The sequence below is a fragment of the Colius striatus genome, chromosome Z (genome assembly GCF_028858725.1).
Source record: "Colius striatus isolate bColStr4 chromosome Z, bColStr4.1.hap1, whole genome shotgun sequence".
NCBI lineage: Eukaryota > Metazoa > Chordata > Aves > Coliiformes > Coliidae > Colius > Colius striatus.
In genome coordinates, this window is record NC_084790.1 from 67,001,302 (window position 1) to 67,020,017 (window position 18,716).

Genomic DNA, 18,716 nt, shown 5'->3' on the forward strand with positions numbered 1-18,716 from the left:
TGTATCATAGTTCTTCCCTTGCTCTCCAGCTGAGAGCATCCTGAGTAACTTGCATGACATGGCCTTGCCATGACCTCACCAAGATTAATTCTCTCTCTAGTGCTAAAACATGATCGCAGAATGTAAATCTCGGATAGAAATAGTAAGGATATTTACAGGTGCTGAACATGCCAGTTGTGCATCTCAGCTGAGGCTTCTAAGAGAACAACAATTTGCATAGTAACAATGTAGGATTCATGAAATTGTACAATCGTTATGACTGGATAAAAACTTAAGGTCAAGTCTAGCCACTTGATAGTTGTCATGGTGTTAGACATTGCAGAGGAAGTTCCTGGTGCAAATAACCAAAAGCTGTACTTCTGCTGCAAGACAGAATGCAGATGCATAATTCCAGGATCCCTAGAAGTCTGGGATGAGTTTGAGTGCTGTAGTTCTTTCCACAAACCTCTGCTTGAGTTTCACGTAGGGAGAGCCCAGAGGCTGTGCCCCTTGACTCACGGGAGAGCTCTGTTTCTGGTGGTAGAAGGCACCAGTTTCATCAGATCTTTCTGGCAACCTGTGAAATGCCCCAAGATTTGCCTCATCTCCTGCCAGCAGGGCCCCAGGGGGTCCTGCAGGGCAGTGGAAAGCTGTCGCTGTTTTTTCTTAGAGAAGGTTCCAGTTCTGCCTTACTCACTTTTATTCCCTACCCTTCTCTCTCAGAGAACAAGTGAATGAAGACACACAGTAGATTTTGTGTCCTACATGCTGGAGAGGTGAAATGATGTTTATTATTCTTACTCTGAATATTGTGTTATTTTCAGTAGTGTTCTTCCGAATATTGCATTTCTTTTGCTGAAGCATAAAAGGCTTGAGGCCTCTCATAACTTGGCAATGTTTTGACCATAGGTCACCTTATGCAGGAGGCTTTCAATGTTACAAGGTGTTTACTGAAATAACAGAAAGGCACAAGATTAGGGCTGAAAGATTCATGAAGCCATCTTGTCCAGGCTTCAATGGATCCATAATGGGACTGTTAAGAGGGTTATGTAGGACATAGTGCTTACTGATGACTGCTTGTGTATCCACTCAAAGGAAACCCTTTGCAATAGATAGAAAGCTGACTGGTAATCCATTCCTGCATGCCCTGATCTACCATTTTGCTTTCCTCCGGGCTCTGAGTTCATCCTCTGTGCTTCTCCCATATCTGCACATTCTTTTCTCTTCTTGAGAGAGAAGGTACTCATCTTTATTCCTTTCCCCATTCCCCAGGGCCAGGCTGTTGAGTTGTTTCTTTTAGCAGGTGCATCTTCATAAAAGTGCTCCTATGAGCATAAAGAGACTTTTATTTGAGCAAGTGCCCATCAAGAGGAGCAACCAGTGTTAGGTGTCTTTAACAGTGAAATTTCTCCCTGCTTTCACTAGAGCCAAGACAGTCTTGGAGACAGTAACTTCCATCTGCCATTATTGTGTCAGGCCTGTCACAGAAAGATATGGACACTGGAAAGCTGTCTGACCTTAAAGAGTAAGAAGTGGGATTGAATTCAGGAATTGTCAGACAATTTCTGTCTGGTAGAAACATGGCTTGTATTGGCTCACATACAACACTCATCGTTACCTCTTCAGAATGGGCAAAGAAAGTATATGTGGCATTATATTGAGGTTTCAAATGGCTAACTCCCACTTGACTATTTTCCTAGCTCAACAGTTCTCACGGAAACCTGGAGCCACCTCTTGCTTTCCAGCAAAGGTGTCATACTGTCCATAACAGTGAGATCTCAGTAAGACTAAAGCATCTTTATCATGTGCACTGCAGTGCATTTGCTGTGATGCTATAAGTATTATCCTGTGTAACTAGATGTAAGTAATGTGTCAAAATTAAGTGGCATACATTTTGTGATGGAGTCTTTGTGATCCTGTCCCTTCACTGCTTAGTTCATGGTTCTAAACAACAAAGCACCCAATCACTTATACAGGGATACTGCACAAAATATTCTAAAGCATTGAAAAGCAAATTAAAACAAATTAAATATGCAATTCATCAACTTGGAGGACATTCATTTAAAATGTCAGTGTTCACATTAGCTAGTCAGTGATTAGACAACTAACAAAATGAATATGAGACTTCGACAACACTAATTTTCAATGTCTCAGAAGGCTGGAGCGTTAATACAGAATGAGTCTTGCACAATGCAGTAGTTTTCCAAACTCAAAGTCATTATAGTAGGAGGAAGATACCTTTAGGAGAAAACTAAGTGGTGCATCTGCTTTTTGTTAACAAAAATGTCTTAGCTAGCTCACTGATTGAAGTGTCTTGAAGGGGAACTCCTATCGGGCAGAGAGGAAAGGAAAATAAAATGAGGCTGCAGCCTAAGTATAGGGTCAAGGCTAATGGGAAACCTAGAACCACCCATTTGATGTAGGCCACAGTGAATCATAAAATTAAAGTATCCTGATGGATACAGGATCCTGGGTTGTTTTCAATGGAAATAACCACAGAGGCCAGGATTCATGGCTAGGTGAAGGTGACAGCCTTCTAATATGCAGAAAAAAGAATATATTTGCCGGGCAAGAAAACAAAGAAATCTATATACTATGGCCTGAAGCACATAACATTTCAATAAGAACATCGTTGAGTGCATTTGATAATACTCTGTGTTAAACAGCCTAAACATGTCCGAAGAGTATTATAAAGTAGCATGAATTTAAAAGGAAATGCAGGCTTTATGGAACAATATTTCAAAAGTTTTCATCTGAACAGGATGAAAAATATTCTGAAGTACAAAGACTCACAAGTGTTATTAGGGCTATAGTTATCCACTGTCATATAGGCAAGTTAAAGTGCTGCTACCATGGTGAGCTCATTTGTATTTTTTACAAATGGCTAGAAAAAGTGTCCCTATGGATGACATGTACTGTGAGAGTATGTATGAGCCTCATGTAGATCAGGAATTCATTGACCTAGGCATTATACAAGCATAAGTCAAAAAGCTAGCACCAGCTGAGTTTAAATATGACTTGGTTAAATATGACAGATTTTCACAGAGATTTTTTGGGGAGTCCTAGCCTGAAGTATTCCTGAACTGACCAGAACATTGGGACTGTAGACAAGCTGAGAAAACACCAAACAAATATGCTGGCTTAGCAATAGGAGACATTAATTTCCCTCTTGGTCTCCAGAACTTCCTTGAATCTAGGCATCTCTGGAGCCTGGGAATGCTGCATGTAAGATTTATGCTGAAGAGCTCCACGTTTAACGATACAGATCTCAAAAATTAAATGACTGTCCTAATTGATGTCCTTTGGTGTAAAATGGCAGACTTTTAAAAAAAACCAATCAAACAGGTTGTCTGACCTTTGATCTCTCTTTTACTGCAGATTCTACTTTTATTTGAGCAGTGATACTAAAAAGACATTTATGCATTGAATCTGAATTAATTATAGTACTGCAGTAGTGCAGCAAGCAGAGGACTTGATGTTTAATGGGTTTCCCATCCTTCTGCATGAGAAGTCACCTCAGTGCTGCATGGTTACAGCATGATTACAGGAGTAGCTTCATCCTAGGAGGAGTCAGATGACATTCCAGAAAGCTCGTCTGGGCACTGAAAAATGTGTGAGGGAAAAGCAGGGTGAGTAGATGTAGTTGTGTATTTCTTTCCCACCAACCTCTTCTGCTTTGTCCACACACCCCTAGCATTTGGTGAAGGATGAGAGTGTCTTGTAAAATCTGTCATGTTGTGTGGAAATCCATATGTCTTAAGTCTTCAGAGGGCCCTCACCTGAAATGCTGCAATGCTGATGCAGAGTCCTAAATCGTTTTGATGATCTCTGTGATTTTCCTCTATTCCCCAGGATTGCCTAGTAATGAGCAAGTTTGACAGGCTTCACATCAGAAAGCCAAACCTCCACCCTGATGACATGCCATCAGGGAATGGATCCACTCAGAGAAAATTTATGGGGCATTTCTTATTAAACTGATGCCTTTTGTGAATACTTGCATGTGAGGAGATTACCTGGCCTCATTTTAGAGGCAGAAAGAAAGATGCTTCAGCGTCACAGGCAGAATTTGCAGCTTAGTGTTGGTTTAAAAAAAAACGTAATCATGTGAATTTCAAGGGCTGCTCTATACCCAATACAGTATAATGTTTCCCAAATGGAAGATGATAGTGCTGAGGGTAGAGACAGGAACTGAAAAGAATGAAGAAAAAACCCAAAACCAAATACAAAACCAAATCCCAAATTTGTGGTTCCAAGCCCTCTGCTGGTGTAAATTCTCCCTTTACACCAGTGTAGAAATTCAGCCAAGAGCCATAAAATGATTTCATCACTGCTTGGGCTATACTTTCACTCTTGTGTCCAAGAACAATATTTTAAGCATGGCTAGAGGAATAATTCAACATATGAATTTGATAAGAACAATTTAGAATTTCAAAAGCTCCGCAGGAATGATGATTTTCTTTTCTTTTAATAAGAGCAGTTACTGGTATTTTTAATGGTAATCACAGAGTCACAGAATCACAGAATGGTAGGGTTTAGAAGGGAACTTTAGAGATCACTGTGGTGGTTGAACCCTGGCTAGCGGATGCCAGGTGCCCACCGTGCTGCTCTTACCACCTCCCTCCTCAGCAAGCCAAGGAGGGGAGAAAATAAGCTGAGTCACGTGAGTTGAGGTAAAAGCATTTTAATAAGCAGAAAGCAAAGCCACATGTGTGAGAAGAGAAGCAAAAGCAAAATAAGCTGTTACTCTCTACTTCGCATCAGCAGCGATGTCCAGCCACTTTCCTAGAAGCAGGACTTTGGTACACATAATGTTTGCTTTTGGAAGGACAAAAATTAGTCTAGTCCCCCTCTTCCTGCTCCTCTCCCCTAGTTTACTAGTTTATATTGCTGAATTGATGTTATATGGTATGGAATATCTCTTGGTCAGCCTGCGTCAACTGTCCTGGCCATGGCCCCTCCCAAGATCATGCCCAACCACAGCTATTGGTGAAGGTAGGGGAAGGAATGCTGGAGGGACAGCCCTCATGCTGTGCGAGCAGTAGTCATAATATTGATATCAACAGTAAGCACAGCACTGCAGGAGCTGCTGTGGAAAATCACTAACATCCCAGACCCACTACAATCACTTAGTACAACTTCCCTGCTAAAGCAGGTCCACCTAGATCAGGTACCACAGGAAAACGTCCAGGTGGGTCTTGAAGACATCCAGAGAAGGAGACTCCACACCCTCCCTGGGCAGCCTGTGCCAGGGCTCCCTCACCCTCACAGTAAAACTGCTTTTGCTTATGTTTAAATGGAACTTTCTTTGTCACAGCTTCATCCCATTACCCCTTCTCCCGTCACTAGATACAATCGAAAAAGGGAATGTCTCAACCTCCTGACATCCAACATTTATATACTTATAAATATTAATGAGATCCTCACTCAGTCTCCTCTTCTCCAGACTTAAAAGCCCCAGTTCCCGCAACCTCTCCTCATAAGGAAGATGATCCAGTCCCCTGATCATCTTGGTGCCCTGCGCTGGGATTTCTCCAGAAGTTCCCTGTCCCTCTTGAGCAGGGGAGCCCAGAACTAGTCACAGGACTCCAGATAAGGCCTCACTAGGGCAGAGTAGAGAGGGAGAAGAACCTCCCTTGACCTGCTGGCCACACTCTTCTTGATGCATCCCAGGATGCCATTGGCCTTCTTGGCCACGAGGGCACGTTGCTGGCTCATGGTTAGTTTATTTTCAACCAGGACTCCCAGGTCACTCTCTGCAGAGCTGCTCTCCAGCAGGTCAACCCTCAGCCTGTACTGGTGCCTGGGGTTGTTCCTTCCCAAATGCAGGACTCTGCACTTATCCTTGTTGAACCTCATGAGGTTCCTCTCTGCCCAACTCTCAAGCTGGTCGAGAACCCGCTGAATGGCAGCACAGCCTTCTTGTGAATCAGCCAGTCCTCCCAGTTTGGTGTCATCAGCCAACTTGCTGAGGGTACACTCTGTCCCCTCATCCAGGTCATTGAGGAAGATACTGAACAAGACTGGCCCTAGAACCCATCCCTGTGGAACTCCACTGGCCACAGGCCTCCAACTCAACTCTGTGCCATTGATCACCACCTTCTGGGCTCTGTCATTCAGCCAGTTCCCAATTCACCTTGGCATCCATTCATCCAAGTGGCACTGCCTGAGCTTTCTGATGAGGATGTAATAGGAGACAGTGTCAAAAGCCTTGCTGAAGTCAAAGTAGATGACATCCACTGCTCTCCTCTACTCAGTAAGCTATCGTGCTGGTCAAGCTGGATTTCCCCTTGGTGAATCGATGTTGACTCCCCTTGATAGCTATCTTTTTCTTCATAACCATCTTTTCCTTCATCATACCATGTGTTGTTTGATGGATGCCTCATTTTAGAGCAAATGCCTGTTTCAACTCATTGAATGGTGTTGTACAAGTGAGGAAACAAAAACTAACCACAGAAGGAAAACAACAGAGATTTTTTTCTGTTCTACTTTACTGAAACTTTTCTCTTTTGTTTTCCAGTTCATGTAAACAAATTGTGGTCCAAAGACAAGTTTATTCTTTCTCAAATCTTTGCCAATGTGGCTGTGGATCTTCATAGAGTACCCTGTTGAGCCTATCAGTGTAGACGTTCCCAGTGTGAGCACTGAAGACAAATCACGATTGTGGTTGTGGTCATACTTTTTCCTTGCTCTTTAGGAAGTAGAGATAAATCTTCACAGAAAATTGCAATTGCTAAGTCTCTGAAATAGTATAATTATTGGTCTTCCTTTGAATTCATGAAGCCTTGCTCTGCCTTCTCAGCTTAATTGCTTGTCTTATGTATGTGTGACAGTTCGTTAACCTTGGTATCTGTAAGCCATGTGATAAATTAACCACCCAGGGAAAAGAGGAGAGGCTATCTAAGAAAATTAAAGAACTGAGACATTTAGAAAATTAAAGATCTGAGACATTTAAATTAAAAATTGTGGTGCTTCCATGCAGTGTACATTGTAGAAACACTTTTGTGACTCTAAAGGGAAAAGCGAAGCAAGCTCTGTAACTCCTCTCTTCTTTTATGTAATTTGACACGACCAATAGAGACAAAGATGCTGTTTTAAACTTCAGTAAATTTGAAAAAAATGCAGGTTTCAGTAAAATAAATATGAAAAAATGTTGTGATCTGTAATGTTTGAGAAATAGCTTTCAGATTTGGCATCAGGAGTAGAGGTGTCCTAGTGAACTCAAGCTTGCTTATGTGGTATGATACTTGGCTTTCAGAGTAACAGCTACTTGTACAGTAGAGCTAGCATCTCATCATATTGCACCTCAAACCCCCTATTTAAAAAAAGCAACCAGAAGTTAGGATTTTAGCTATGGTCCAGATTTGTAAAGGCCAGCTTTCCAATGCATATTGAAGGTTATTTTCAAAACCTCCTTAGCCTTGGGAGCCCAGAGTTCTTGGGATTAAGATGACTGAAATTTGATATTTTGTAAACTATTTGCTTTGAAAATCAGAAAGACAGTAGCTGTAGTTCATTAATAATGCATTAAGAAAATGGCTAGATTATTATCTCAGAGCCTGTGAGGATCTTAGCATGAGTTGTCCTAGCTCCTGTCTGCTGGTATTGGTGCTTCTCTTCATCCACTGGTACAACCAGCATACACTCAGATGTCAAAATATTCAATGGCACAAGTGACATAGTGATGACTTCTTGTAAAGCAAACACAGGACTTCACATGAGCTCAGTATCTTGAGTTGCAAGTCATGCCACTGGAGTGATCAGTAACTGTATGCTATGGCATAACTTGACATGAAAAATTAGAATACAAGTTGTTTTAGAAAGGAGAGACCATCTGGTTCAGCGTGCCAAGTGTTCTTTGCCTTATAGTAGTCTCCCTGCTTTTTTGCCAAGATCCTGAATTCCCATCTTCAGAAATTAATCTAGTTTTTCATTGAATTATTTGAAATACAGTGTTCAAGTTGCCTTTCCTTTCAATTTATCACAGTATATCTCCATATCACTTAGATGATCATTTATTGTTTAATGCTATAGATTTTTCTAAGTTTTAAGTAAAATAAAAGATATTTTAAAGGAATAGAATTTTTCATTCATACACACTTTACCCTGGGACACCAAAAAGCTATAATCCGTTACTTTTCAGTGCTCAAGGTGCCTATTCAGTTAACCTTCCTTCTGTTCATCTGATAGGAGACCTTTTTTTTAACCAAAGATGTGAGTCATGTCACCTTCTTCATAGCAGTCATCTGATCTTACCTCCAGAGCACTTCATCTTCCTTTCTTGGAAAAGTAAATGCTCTGTAATGCAGTAACTACTACAGTTTCTTAATTACTCTATATATTCAGTATACCAGTATGATACTGTGTTATGTAAAACACAACAGTGCATACGCTATACCCTTTCAACTTAGCATTTGTAAAGGCTTTCAGAAGATGCCAAATTTTAAGATACATTGGGTCATTCACATTTTAATTCCATGCAGTATCTGTCCTTCATTCCACCCATTTGACAGAATCATTACTAGCCTTCCATAAACATTGCTGAAAAGTTTATTAGGAACCACATGTTGCAACATGAGGTGCATCCACACAGGAACATAGGAATTGCTTCACCAAAGGCCTCTGTAGCCCAGGGTCTTGTCACTGGGAGTAACTCATGCCTGCAGAATAGTGTGGAAAAAGGCTAAGCACATATTAATGCTTCCCTCATGTACTCTCTTAGCCTCCAGCATTCTGCAGCTCAGGCACTTTCTGGGCCAGACATTGTATCTTTGTGTTTGATAATCCTTGTTGGATTTTATCCTCCATGAGTGTGTTTCATTACTTTTTTGTCTCAGGTAAGCCTCGGGAGTTGGCAATATCTTGTGGAAATGAGCTCCACAAACAACTGCATGTTAAGTGACAGGGAGCTTCTTTTTGTTTGGTATGAACCTTGCCGTTTACAAATTGAATTTGTTGTCTTCCGGTTCTTGAAACTCTTGAGTATTTGGTCTTTCTTAGTCTTGTCCATACCACTCAACGGTTTTGTAGAGACTAATGAGAAGAGTTTTATCTCCAGTAACACAGTTGACACAAATACTGATGTTGCACAACTGAAGAGAGAATTTACAGTGTGATAAATGTTCTTCTAGACATTGTTTCAGCTTTCTCACAAGACCACTAGTGGAATTAATTAAGCTCCTTTTGAGCAGAGACAAAAAATGAAATGAAAATGAAAGGACACATCTTTATCTATTGGCTAATAATCTGTGTTATTTCATAATTCAGCAACTTTGTATGCTGGAGTGGTATGGCTTTTTATGACTGAAAATAATGTACTGCTTTTCTGCAAGAGGCATTGACTTAGTCTGCAAGGCCAGAGCATGGAAGAAATTAAAATACCAATTATTAACCTTTTTTGTTGTTGTTCTGCAAGAAACATTTGTGAGCATTTTGTGAGAGAGAAAGAGCAGATGTTCACCAAGAGAGAAGTTTTTGGTTTAAGAATAAGATATGGTAAATTTTGCAGAGGACATTTATTTTCAGTTATGTCATCCTGAGATGGGGAATGAAGTCAGAAGACCAAAACACAAATAGTTACAACTACTCTGAAATACTGTAGTTATGGGATACTCTTTTAGGAGAGGTAACTTACTCAAAAGGTATAGCTTGGTTCCAGTTTGACAAAACTAAGGACCAGTTGTGCTAAAGAGACTGAGTATATACTTGCCACATGATAGTTAATTTGAGTATATTCTGAAATGTGTTGCTGCTTTCAAGACAACTACCCTGAATTGCAAAGGATCTGAGATCAGTAGGGCTCTGAAAAGATGCAGTCAAGCCAGACAGGGCACTGGGCAGGATCAGGGCTGAAACCCATGGATTAGTTATTCAGGTTCACTGGGCTCACTAAGTAAAAAGATTACTTTTATCCTGTTGGCAGAAAAAGCATCACTATTATTTATAGAATATACAAAGCACTGTGACACATTGCTGCAATGTCACTCAGTGGGAATCGTGGGAACCCAAGAACACTGAACGTAAATGAGGAAGTCTCTTTTCCAAGGCTGTGCAATTGGTTGCTGTGTTTTTTACTGCATGAATTCAGAGTAATCAACTACTTAGAGCCAGAAATTGAAAAAACAAAAATGAGGAAAGGGTTATGTAATACAATGCATGCAAAAGCTGGGGGTTGGATTTGACGTGCTCTCCAGGAGCGCTGGAGCATCTCCAAATATGGCTATCGGCATTTAGCGGAAGAAGAGATTTCTCCCTATTGTGGCTAGTCCTTGTCCTGTCCTTTGGCTAGCCCCTGCAGTACTTTGCAGCATGGCTTTGGAGCCCCAAAGCCCTCTTTCATACCCTCAACATCACAGCCCCCAGCGCTGCTGTGGTAAAACCAGCTTGCAGCTAGCATACATTGCAAGACTGTGGACGGTGGTCAGTTTCTCTCTTTGTGGTAGGACTAAGACATAAACTTGGCATGAAATGATGGAGTGGTCATTTTAGCAACATTATTTCTTGTGACTTTCCCAGCATGTGTCTTGAGTTTTACTCAAGACATATACAGCCTGTTTCTTCCATATCTCTGCAGGCTGTCTTCCTCCAGCTCCACCCACAGCCTCCTGTTCCCTGCAGGAGCACAAAGCTCCACATGCTCCTTCTTTCGAACAGAGCCTATCCATTTGCTCACAAACATTGAGCTACAGGGCTTTGGGTTCCCTTAGCAGTTGGGCAGTAGAAGTTGAAACAGTAACCAGGACAGGGTATTGACAGATGTTTGTTTAGTTAGTGTAGGGAAATTTCAGTGATTGCCTGCCTTCAGCTTGATGGCCTTCAACTGGGGGCTCTACTCTGCAGCAGTAATATTTATGTGCAAGAGAGCTGGGTATACATTGGATGGATGGATGGATGGATGTGTGCAGACCCCTGGGCAATAAATCAGCTTCCACAGAATTTCATACTAAAAAGCAGGATGTAAGCCATCAGAAAATGAACAAATTTTAGCAAACTCTGGAGTTCAGATGTCCTGTTTCAAGGCTAAGACATGGTGCTTCTACAGCAATTCTTGTATTTGCAAATAGATGAAAACAATGTTCAAGGTCATCTTCTCTGGCACCTTTCAAAGTGCTTAATTAATTAAAAATATGAGTGCTGAAAGTCATGACAAGTGGAATGACATTGTATTGTTGAAAGTGCAGCATTTGATAGGTGGAACAGTGTGATAGTTTCCCCTTGGGGGTGCTTCTTTGCAGAACATCCTGGTTCACTGTTCTGACATAGCAGTCTCCTCCCTGTGGATAGTTTGCACATTGCAGAAGCTAATTCCCCAGGCTTTCTGTTTTAGATTGTAGATGAAATATTGCTACTAAAAGTAACTGGGGAAGGTAATACAAGGTTACAGCTGGGCTAGCAAGTGTCTGCTTTCATAAAGTGACATTTGGAAGCAAATACTGAAGTCTTAGAAAGTATCTGTTAGAAGTGCAATTCTATATAAAAATGAACCGTTGTAATGCAGCTGTTTTCAAGTAAGCACCAAGAAAATACACCCTAATTTTTATCCATAAAATGATGAGGTTTGCACCATTTTTGCATCTACAGTATGGATTTTAAACTGATTGTGTATTAAAATAAGACTGTAATGCTTTGAAGCCTATCATAACCTTAGCTACACTGAATATAAAGGGGTTATTTACCTGCAGTTGTAGTGTGCTTAGCACACAACCATTTAAAAATTGTGTATATGAAGCAGCACTGCAATTACAGTATACGTAGAAGGGACTTTATGCTGCAGAGTATTGATGATATCTGAGAGCTGTATTTCTTGTGTTTCTTAGTAAAGATTTTCAGTAGGCATCCCTTTGAACTACTCAGCACTTTTAAAGTTTGGTCGGTGGAGTCACATTTTCCTTCATTGGTCCTTCTAGAAAAATGCCCCTTAACCTTGCTGAGAATTTGGCAACAGCAGCAGAAAGGCACTCCACCTCTCTGCACTGTTACTATGGCACAGCTCTGGGTGCTTGAACTCAACAGTCCAATAAAGATGAAAAGAAGCTCACAGCTGACTAGCAATTTGTTTCAGGCATCTTGCAAACAGTGGTGTCAAGTCCCAGGCTTCAGTTCAAGAAAGCTCTGAAGCATGTGCTTCATGTTAAGCATGTACCTCTCACAGTGCTTAATGCTTTTCTGAGCTGAGTGATTGTTGACTCAGTAACCACTAGATCATTAATAGAGAAGGAGATGTGCATTTACTAGAAGTGCCTTTGGCCAGGCCCTGACCTGTGCTTTTGATGTAGCTCACCTAAGACCTTGAGTTGGAACAGAAGGTATTTTTGGACCATGGGTAGATAGATGCTCAGTCTGCCACAGGTGATGCTCAGTGTTGCACACATATTCTGTCTTCATTGCAATGATATCTGGCAAGAAGAACACTCCATAAAACACTTTCAGTGATACTTTGCAAGGCATTAAATACAGTCTATCTTCACAAAGATGCTGAGACGTTGGAAATAACTTTGCCTGAAATGATTGATATTGGCAAAGACAGAGATAGAGGTACCTCAGTACTTTTCAGTCCTGGACAAGTACTCTACCTGCTGAAGTCTTCTGCCATCAGGGGCAGAAATGGACACAGCTCCAAGCAACATGATCAGGGAAGAATACCAAAGAGCCCCATGGCTTGTGCTTGTCTGTAAATTGAATTCTTGGTCTCAATACTGATGAGTTAGTCTTGCTATGACTGCAAAGAAATACAACTAGGTCTGCAGTATTACAGATCAGTATGTCACAGGACCATCGTTTGTTATCATCAGGACTCTGGAGGTGTGTCATTCATTTTAATGAATTACACTAGAAACTCAGTAGAGAATCCTATCAGAAATACACTGTGATTCTGTAGCAAGGAACCATAAGAGAGGAAGATTTGGAAAGTGAGTTTGTTTTAATTGCTTTTTCCAAATCTCTTGATGTAAGATGTGACAAATAAGAAAAAAACAGAGATGTGTTTTATTGTTTATAGCTTTCATTAATTTTTAAGGAACAGATAAAAACAAAATGCTGGAAAAAAAACCAGTTCCAGAGGCTATGTGAGGAGCAGATCTAAGAGCCATTTTAATATTTGATGAGACCAACAGCTTCTCATCACTAACTATTTTTTAATGACACTTGCCCTTTCTCTGGGTGCAGATGGTTGGTTTTCTAATGAAGTACTTCTCGTGATGGGCATAAAAGTGGTGTTTTGGAGCTATTTGGTTGTCTGTTTGGTTCAAACTCTCCATGTCATTGAATGGCTTCTCATTCAAAGATGATTAAAAACACTAATGGGCAGGGCCTTAGAGCTAGTCTGCCTGTCAGAAGGATAAACTGTAATACAGAGATGAGTGGGCCAAATTGAGCAAAGCACTTAAAAATGTGTAAACATTCTCTATGGAGTGTTCCTACATATGTCTGGTTTTAAGTTAGGTGGAAAGCCCCAGGAATAGGGTCTGCTTTTCAATGACTCTGCAATATATGCACAGCAACCTGCATTGAGTCAGAAGCAAATTTGCAGTGTAGCCGGGAACTGTAGTCAGGAGTCCTATTTTCATTCAGCATCCTGGCAAAAACTACTCCTCCATTCCTTGCTTGACATCTCATATAGGGAAAGGAGAAGAAAAGCCTAGTAATAGACGAAGTCTGAAAGTTCTGTCATGACTTTCTGGGGTTTTTTTTGGGTCAGTACCAAGCATTGACTTGTGGCGATGTGTGGCACAGCATTGAGCTCTCACAGCCCTAGCTGTTTTTTTGGTAAGCTGTGCTGACATTCAAGTACTGACACACAGCTGGAAATGGATGTTATGTGTGTCTTAGAAATAGTGTGAACCTCATCTGAACTTCTGTTGGGTTTTTCTTCCATTTGTTGTTTCAACATGAGAACAAGGAGGGCATTATTTATAACAACAAATGTAAAGTCCCACAAGGAGAAATGGCATTTTGAATTGACAGAATCTTTAAAGAGCAAAACTGGCCTAATTCAAAGTGAGTTGGTAGGCTAAATAAATTAATAATTTTATGGAGCTCCTGTTCCTTGGATTAAGTATGCCAAGTAAATGTTAAAGATGAGTTTGAAACTATGAGGTGAGTAAGAAACAATGCCTTTGGAGATTCTGTAGAGAAACCTATCACAGTAGTGATTGCTATTGGGGGGAGAGGAGTTTGGACCATGAATCCCTAGTTCGTAAAAGTGCATCAAAGTGAATGGTGTCAGATGGGAAAAAAAAAAAAAAAAAGAGGAACTCTGGATTTTCCTTATTTCACATCTTGATGTTCTTCCTTGTGAGGGTCTGAAGGAATTCCTTCTAACTCTTTCATTTGTTTTTCTCAGGTTGGCGGTCACACCATGCTGCCCATTCGTTGGATGCCTCCAGAGAGTATCATGTATAGGAAGTTCACCACAGAAAGTGATGTCTGGAGTCTGGGAGTTGTATTATGGGAAATTTTTACCTATGGCAAACAGCCATGGTATCAACTCTCAAACAATGAGGTGTGTGTAATCCATTCTCAAAGTGCCTTGGGAAGGTTGCCATGTTAACTATGGTATCTCCAGAGAAGGGATAGTGGCAGATTTATTTAGTAAAGGCAAAACCCCCGATATCACGTATTTATGGTACAGTCATGAGCTTTGTGGTTGCATTTCTTCCTTTTCACCCTTTTCTACCCAGTTTTTACAAGCAGAGCTCTACCAGTTGGAATTCAACTTTGTTTAGGAAAGCATCTGCACTAAGTATCAAGAAAGACCATGAGGGAATGAAAGGAGCTTAGCCATTTCCTGAATGGGCTCTCAGTGATTTCAGTTCTATGTTATACATGTCATTGTTGCAGAGTGGTTGTCCCAAATACACTCTTGAATGGACTGAAGTAATATGGACATCTCTTGATGTCCAGGCAGTCACAAGTAACCTGTTTCCAGAGATTAGCCTGAGTGTAAGGAGGGAGGGAGGGAGGGTAGTAGAGGCACCAGTACTCTGTGTAGGCAGGGTGAAAATCAAGCTTCCTTCCAAGATGAAGTGAGGTAGAGAGGAGAGGTACGGGATTACTTCCTGGCTGTCATTCCCTTCCATGAGTGCCCCCCACGTATCTGGCAAAGCCATGCTGATCCTTTCCTTGTGATTTCCCGCAGGTGATTGAGTGCATCACTCAGGGCCGAGTCCTGCAGCGACCTCGCACATGCCCCAAGGAAGTGTATGATTTGATGCTGGGCTGTTGGCAGCGGGAGCCTCACATGAGGCTCAACATCAAAGAAATCCATTCCCTCCTCCAGAACTTGACCAAGGCATCTCCAGTCTACTTGGATATTTTAGGCTAAAGTCTCCTAGTGTTTCTTCTTTTGGGCTGTGGGAATGAATGTGTTCAACTGCCACTGAACTCCATTAAAATGTGTTCTTAACTTTGACAGTATTAATGACAAAGTTGCGGAGAAGATTTCAAAGGGCAAGCAATGTGCACTTCTCCATCTGTAGACACAGTATTGACTTTTTAGACATTACGGAGACATATCTCCTTTCTCTCTCTTTCACTCTCTTCTTTCACTTTCTGTCATTTTTTTTTCTTCTCTCCTGTCTTTCTAATCAATTTGGCTTCTGCATTATTGTAACTCTGCATAGACAAAGGCCTTAAAAACCTGATCTGTTATATCAGCAGACTCTTCAGTTTGCCCATCACAACTAACAATGCCTTGTTGTATTCATGCCTTTGATGTGGATGAAAAAAAGGGAAAAACATATTTGACTCAAACTTTGTGATTTCTGCTGTAGAGCTACTGGGAGTTTCTGTGGATTCACCTCAATTTTTTTGCTTTGGCATGTGGGTGGAAAAAGAAGACTGGTATTCTCTACAAGAAGCATGTTCCTTGCAGAGATAAAGCCAGATAGAAGGAAGACAGTCTTATGTGATACACTATCTGGAGAAACTAGGGGATCAGATGGCAGCCAAACCCACAAAAAAAAAAAAGAAACAATGAAATGATTTGATGGAAGACAAGAGGGGATTTAGCACTTTTACTGAAGAGCCTTTCTGAGGACTAAATGGATGTTCAAAGAGATGCTTTGCCAGCACCTTTCATTGCCAAACACAAGGAAAACGGAAAAAGATGCTGCCTGCACTGCACAAAATTACATTATAACATGATAAAGCTAAACACATGCCCTTACTTTGTCTTCTGATAGGATATTGTCATGCCACTGGTATAAAAGTGTTCTCCAGCTAGTCTTTTCTAATAAAGACTGAAGCTAGGCTTATTAATGTACAGTATTACTTTCAGGATCACGTGTTGAAACTAAGGATTTTGATAAGATAGGACAAGCTATAGATGCTAGGGCAGGTATATCTTGTACTGTGCTTGTCCAGCAGCATATTCCTTCCTTCCTCAATTCTTTTTCTGTTGGTTTGATTTTTTTTTTAAACCATGCAAGCAAAACTGTGCATGGGCTTTGTCGATTAATGCCCTTTGTGCAGAAACTATCACTCATCTATCTTGTAGTACACCCTAGTAGGCATAGCGAACTCATAATGGTATAACTTGTATTTCATTAAAAGGAGGCTAATGGAGGACGTTAGCCACTTTAAAATGCCTTTACAATGTTACAGATACAATAGGCTGATATAACATGAATAATCTAAAGCAAGGAGATCACTGGTTATGTTTGAGACATGGCAGGGGATAAAGATCTCTAGAAAATACAAATTACTCTGAGGTTATGGCTTGCTATTCAGAGTGCAAAGACCCTGAGCTGAGCACCATGTTTGTGTTGGTACTAGTGCTGTCATTACCAACACGCACTCTTTCTTAAATAGTTTATTTTTGTTTGGATTGGCATTGTATGTGTACCACATTTGCATGGCCGTTGTGTTGATGACAGCTGCATGGGGATACCTGTTATTTTTCAAACCGGAAGTTGACAATTTCAAATTTAGAGTTAGGATTATTTTTAATATGGATTCTTACAAATGAAAACCTACCTTAGCTACGTCTCAAGACTTTTGCCTCCCTCTGTGAGGGGGCGTAACTGCAAAAAAGTGATCTTTCCGTTTTTCCATTTTGTTGTTTCTTATTGATATGAGCCAGATCAAAATAGTCCATCTTCGTGTTGGGGATATTTTATTTAATAAATTGTTTTATTTTTGTAAGTGTTCCCATAGCATATTTAATATATAATTTGCTCTCATATATTATTTATTGAGGCACTTTAGGTTTTTCCTTGGGAAGCTTTTAGAGCTAGCTCGTAAAGATTCTGAACATTTTCAAAAGAAAACAGTTCACTGGACACTGATGAAGTTTTACACTTCTCAATGTCATTGAAAAGGCAGCATTGCAAATAAACATCACAGTGTAACTATAAAGCCATACTCAGTATTTCTTTAATAAACTAGATGTTATTTCTTATCTACTACCGAACTGGAAACAGAGAAAAAGCCAGGAGAAGATTCCTACAAAATGGGCCTTAAGATTTTATCTAGTCTTTCTTGGAAGTTCTCACTGAAAGACTGAGTGTTCAGTGAAACCCATTCTCTTGAGAAACTGAATGTTGTATTTTAAAGGAACTTGAAATTGCTTTTCAAAATAACAGTGGTGAAAAAGAAAGGTGTCAGAGTCCACTCTTACTGTGCAGTGGGAGGAGGCTGCGTATGGTGGAGAGGGGTGCTAGGTTTCTACCTGCTGTAGAAATTCTGTTTTAGTTTCTTATGAGCTGAGGAAAAAGGCATCTGAGATGCTGCTTCTCTGGGAAAGCAGGCTCCAGCCTGAAAGCAAACAGTGGATTTTGCAAGCACTGAAAGAATGTATACCAAAAACAACCACAAAACCCTGAAAACATACTTAGTGGCATCTTCTTTTTTATTTACTAGTGAGACTATTAGAGTCATTTCAGAGAATAAATAGTGTTACAAATGCATTGTGCAATAACATAGCAGTATGTTAAACTTCTAAAGGACCAAATGTTCTACAGAGCCACCAGTATGGGTAACCTTGACCTATATCGTTAGTGTTCTTGGTAGTGCATAAAACGTATAATCACAGTAGACAAGCTATAAACTGTAGCTATACATAGTTTGCATTTGTTCATGGAAAGGTGGATAAATGTAGCAGAATGAGTAGAGAAGAGGAAGAAATATGTTCAAATCACAGTGAAGGGGTGAGTATATGTGCATCTTCATCTTGCTTGCACTGTTGGCTAAATCATGTACAATGAGTAAATATGACAATCAGGCTCATTTAAAAAGTCTTTCTGGACCGTGCTATGAACTGATCATATATATAATATATATTATATATGTGTGTTTGCATATGGCATATATATATATACACACACATAGCATATACATGTATGCCTATGTCTGTTGTATCTTATTTATATATGTGCAGACATGCATGCACATTATGTATGGGCTGTGTGTATATGTATAAATTTACATACACCTACGTTATTACAAATGAGAATTAGAGTGCTATTAATAAATAAGTAAAGTCTGCTGAGTAACCAAAACAATTTTTTTTTCCTTCTTTTGATATTCTTTATCTATGTTTGTGAGATTCAACTTTTTAACTGGTATGCAGCAGAGGCAGTGCCAGGATGCCAGAGATAACAGCAAGGAGCACTTTTCTTCCCCAGATGATTGCATAAAAAACATTTCTTCCAGTCCCATCTCACTTGCTGATTTCTCACAATGAATTGAACAAACTTCCAAGCTCGGAATACAGAGTTTGTTTTCCTGTCCTTTCTGGGTTT

The 18,716-nt window shown here is 40.3% G+C and overlaps 1 protein-coding gene across 1 annotated transcript in view; it reads left to right on the plus strand.

Moving 5' to 3' along the window:
* Window positions 1–17,051, plus strand: part of NTRK2 (neurotrophic receptor tyrosine kinase 2) — a 210,387-nt gene extending 193,336 nt beyond the window's left edge. Inside the window, exons 16-17 of the mRNA XM_062017810.1 lie at window positions 14,318–14,476; window positions 15,113–17,051. Of these exons, the coding sequence (XP_061873794.1) occupies window positions 14,318–14,476; window positions 15,113–15,298 (345 nt within the window). The 3' untranslated portion in view covers window positions 15,299–17,051. The remainder of the gene's footprint in view (window positions 1–14,317; window positions 14,477–15,112) is intronic.
* The last annotated feature ends 1,665 nt before the right edge of the window (window positions 17,052–18,716 follow it).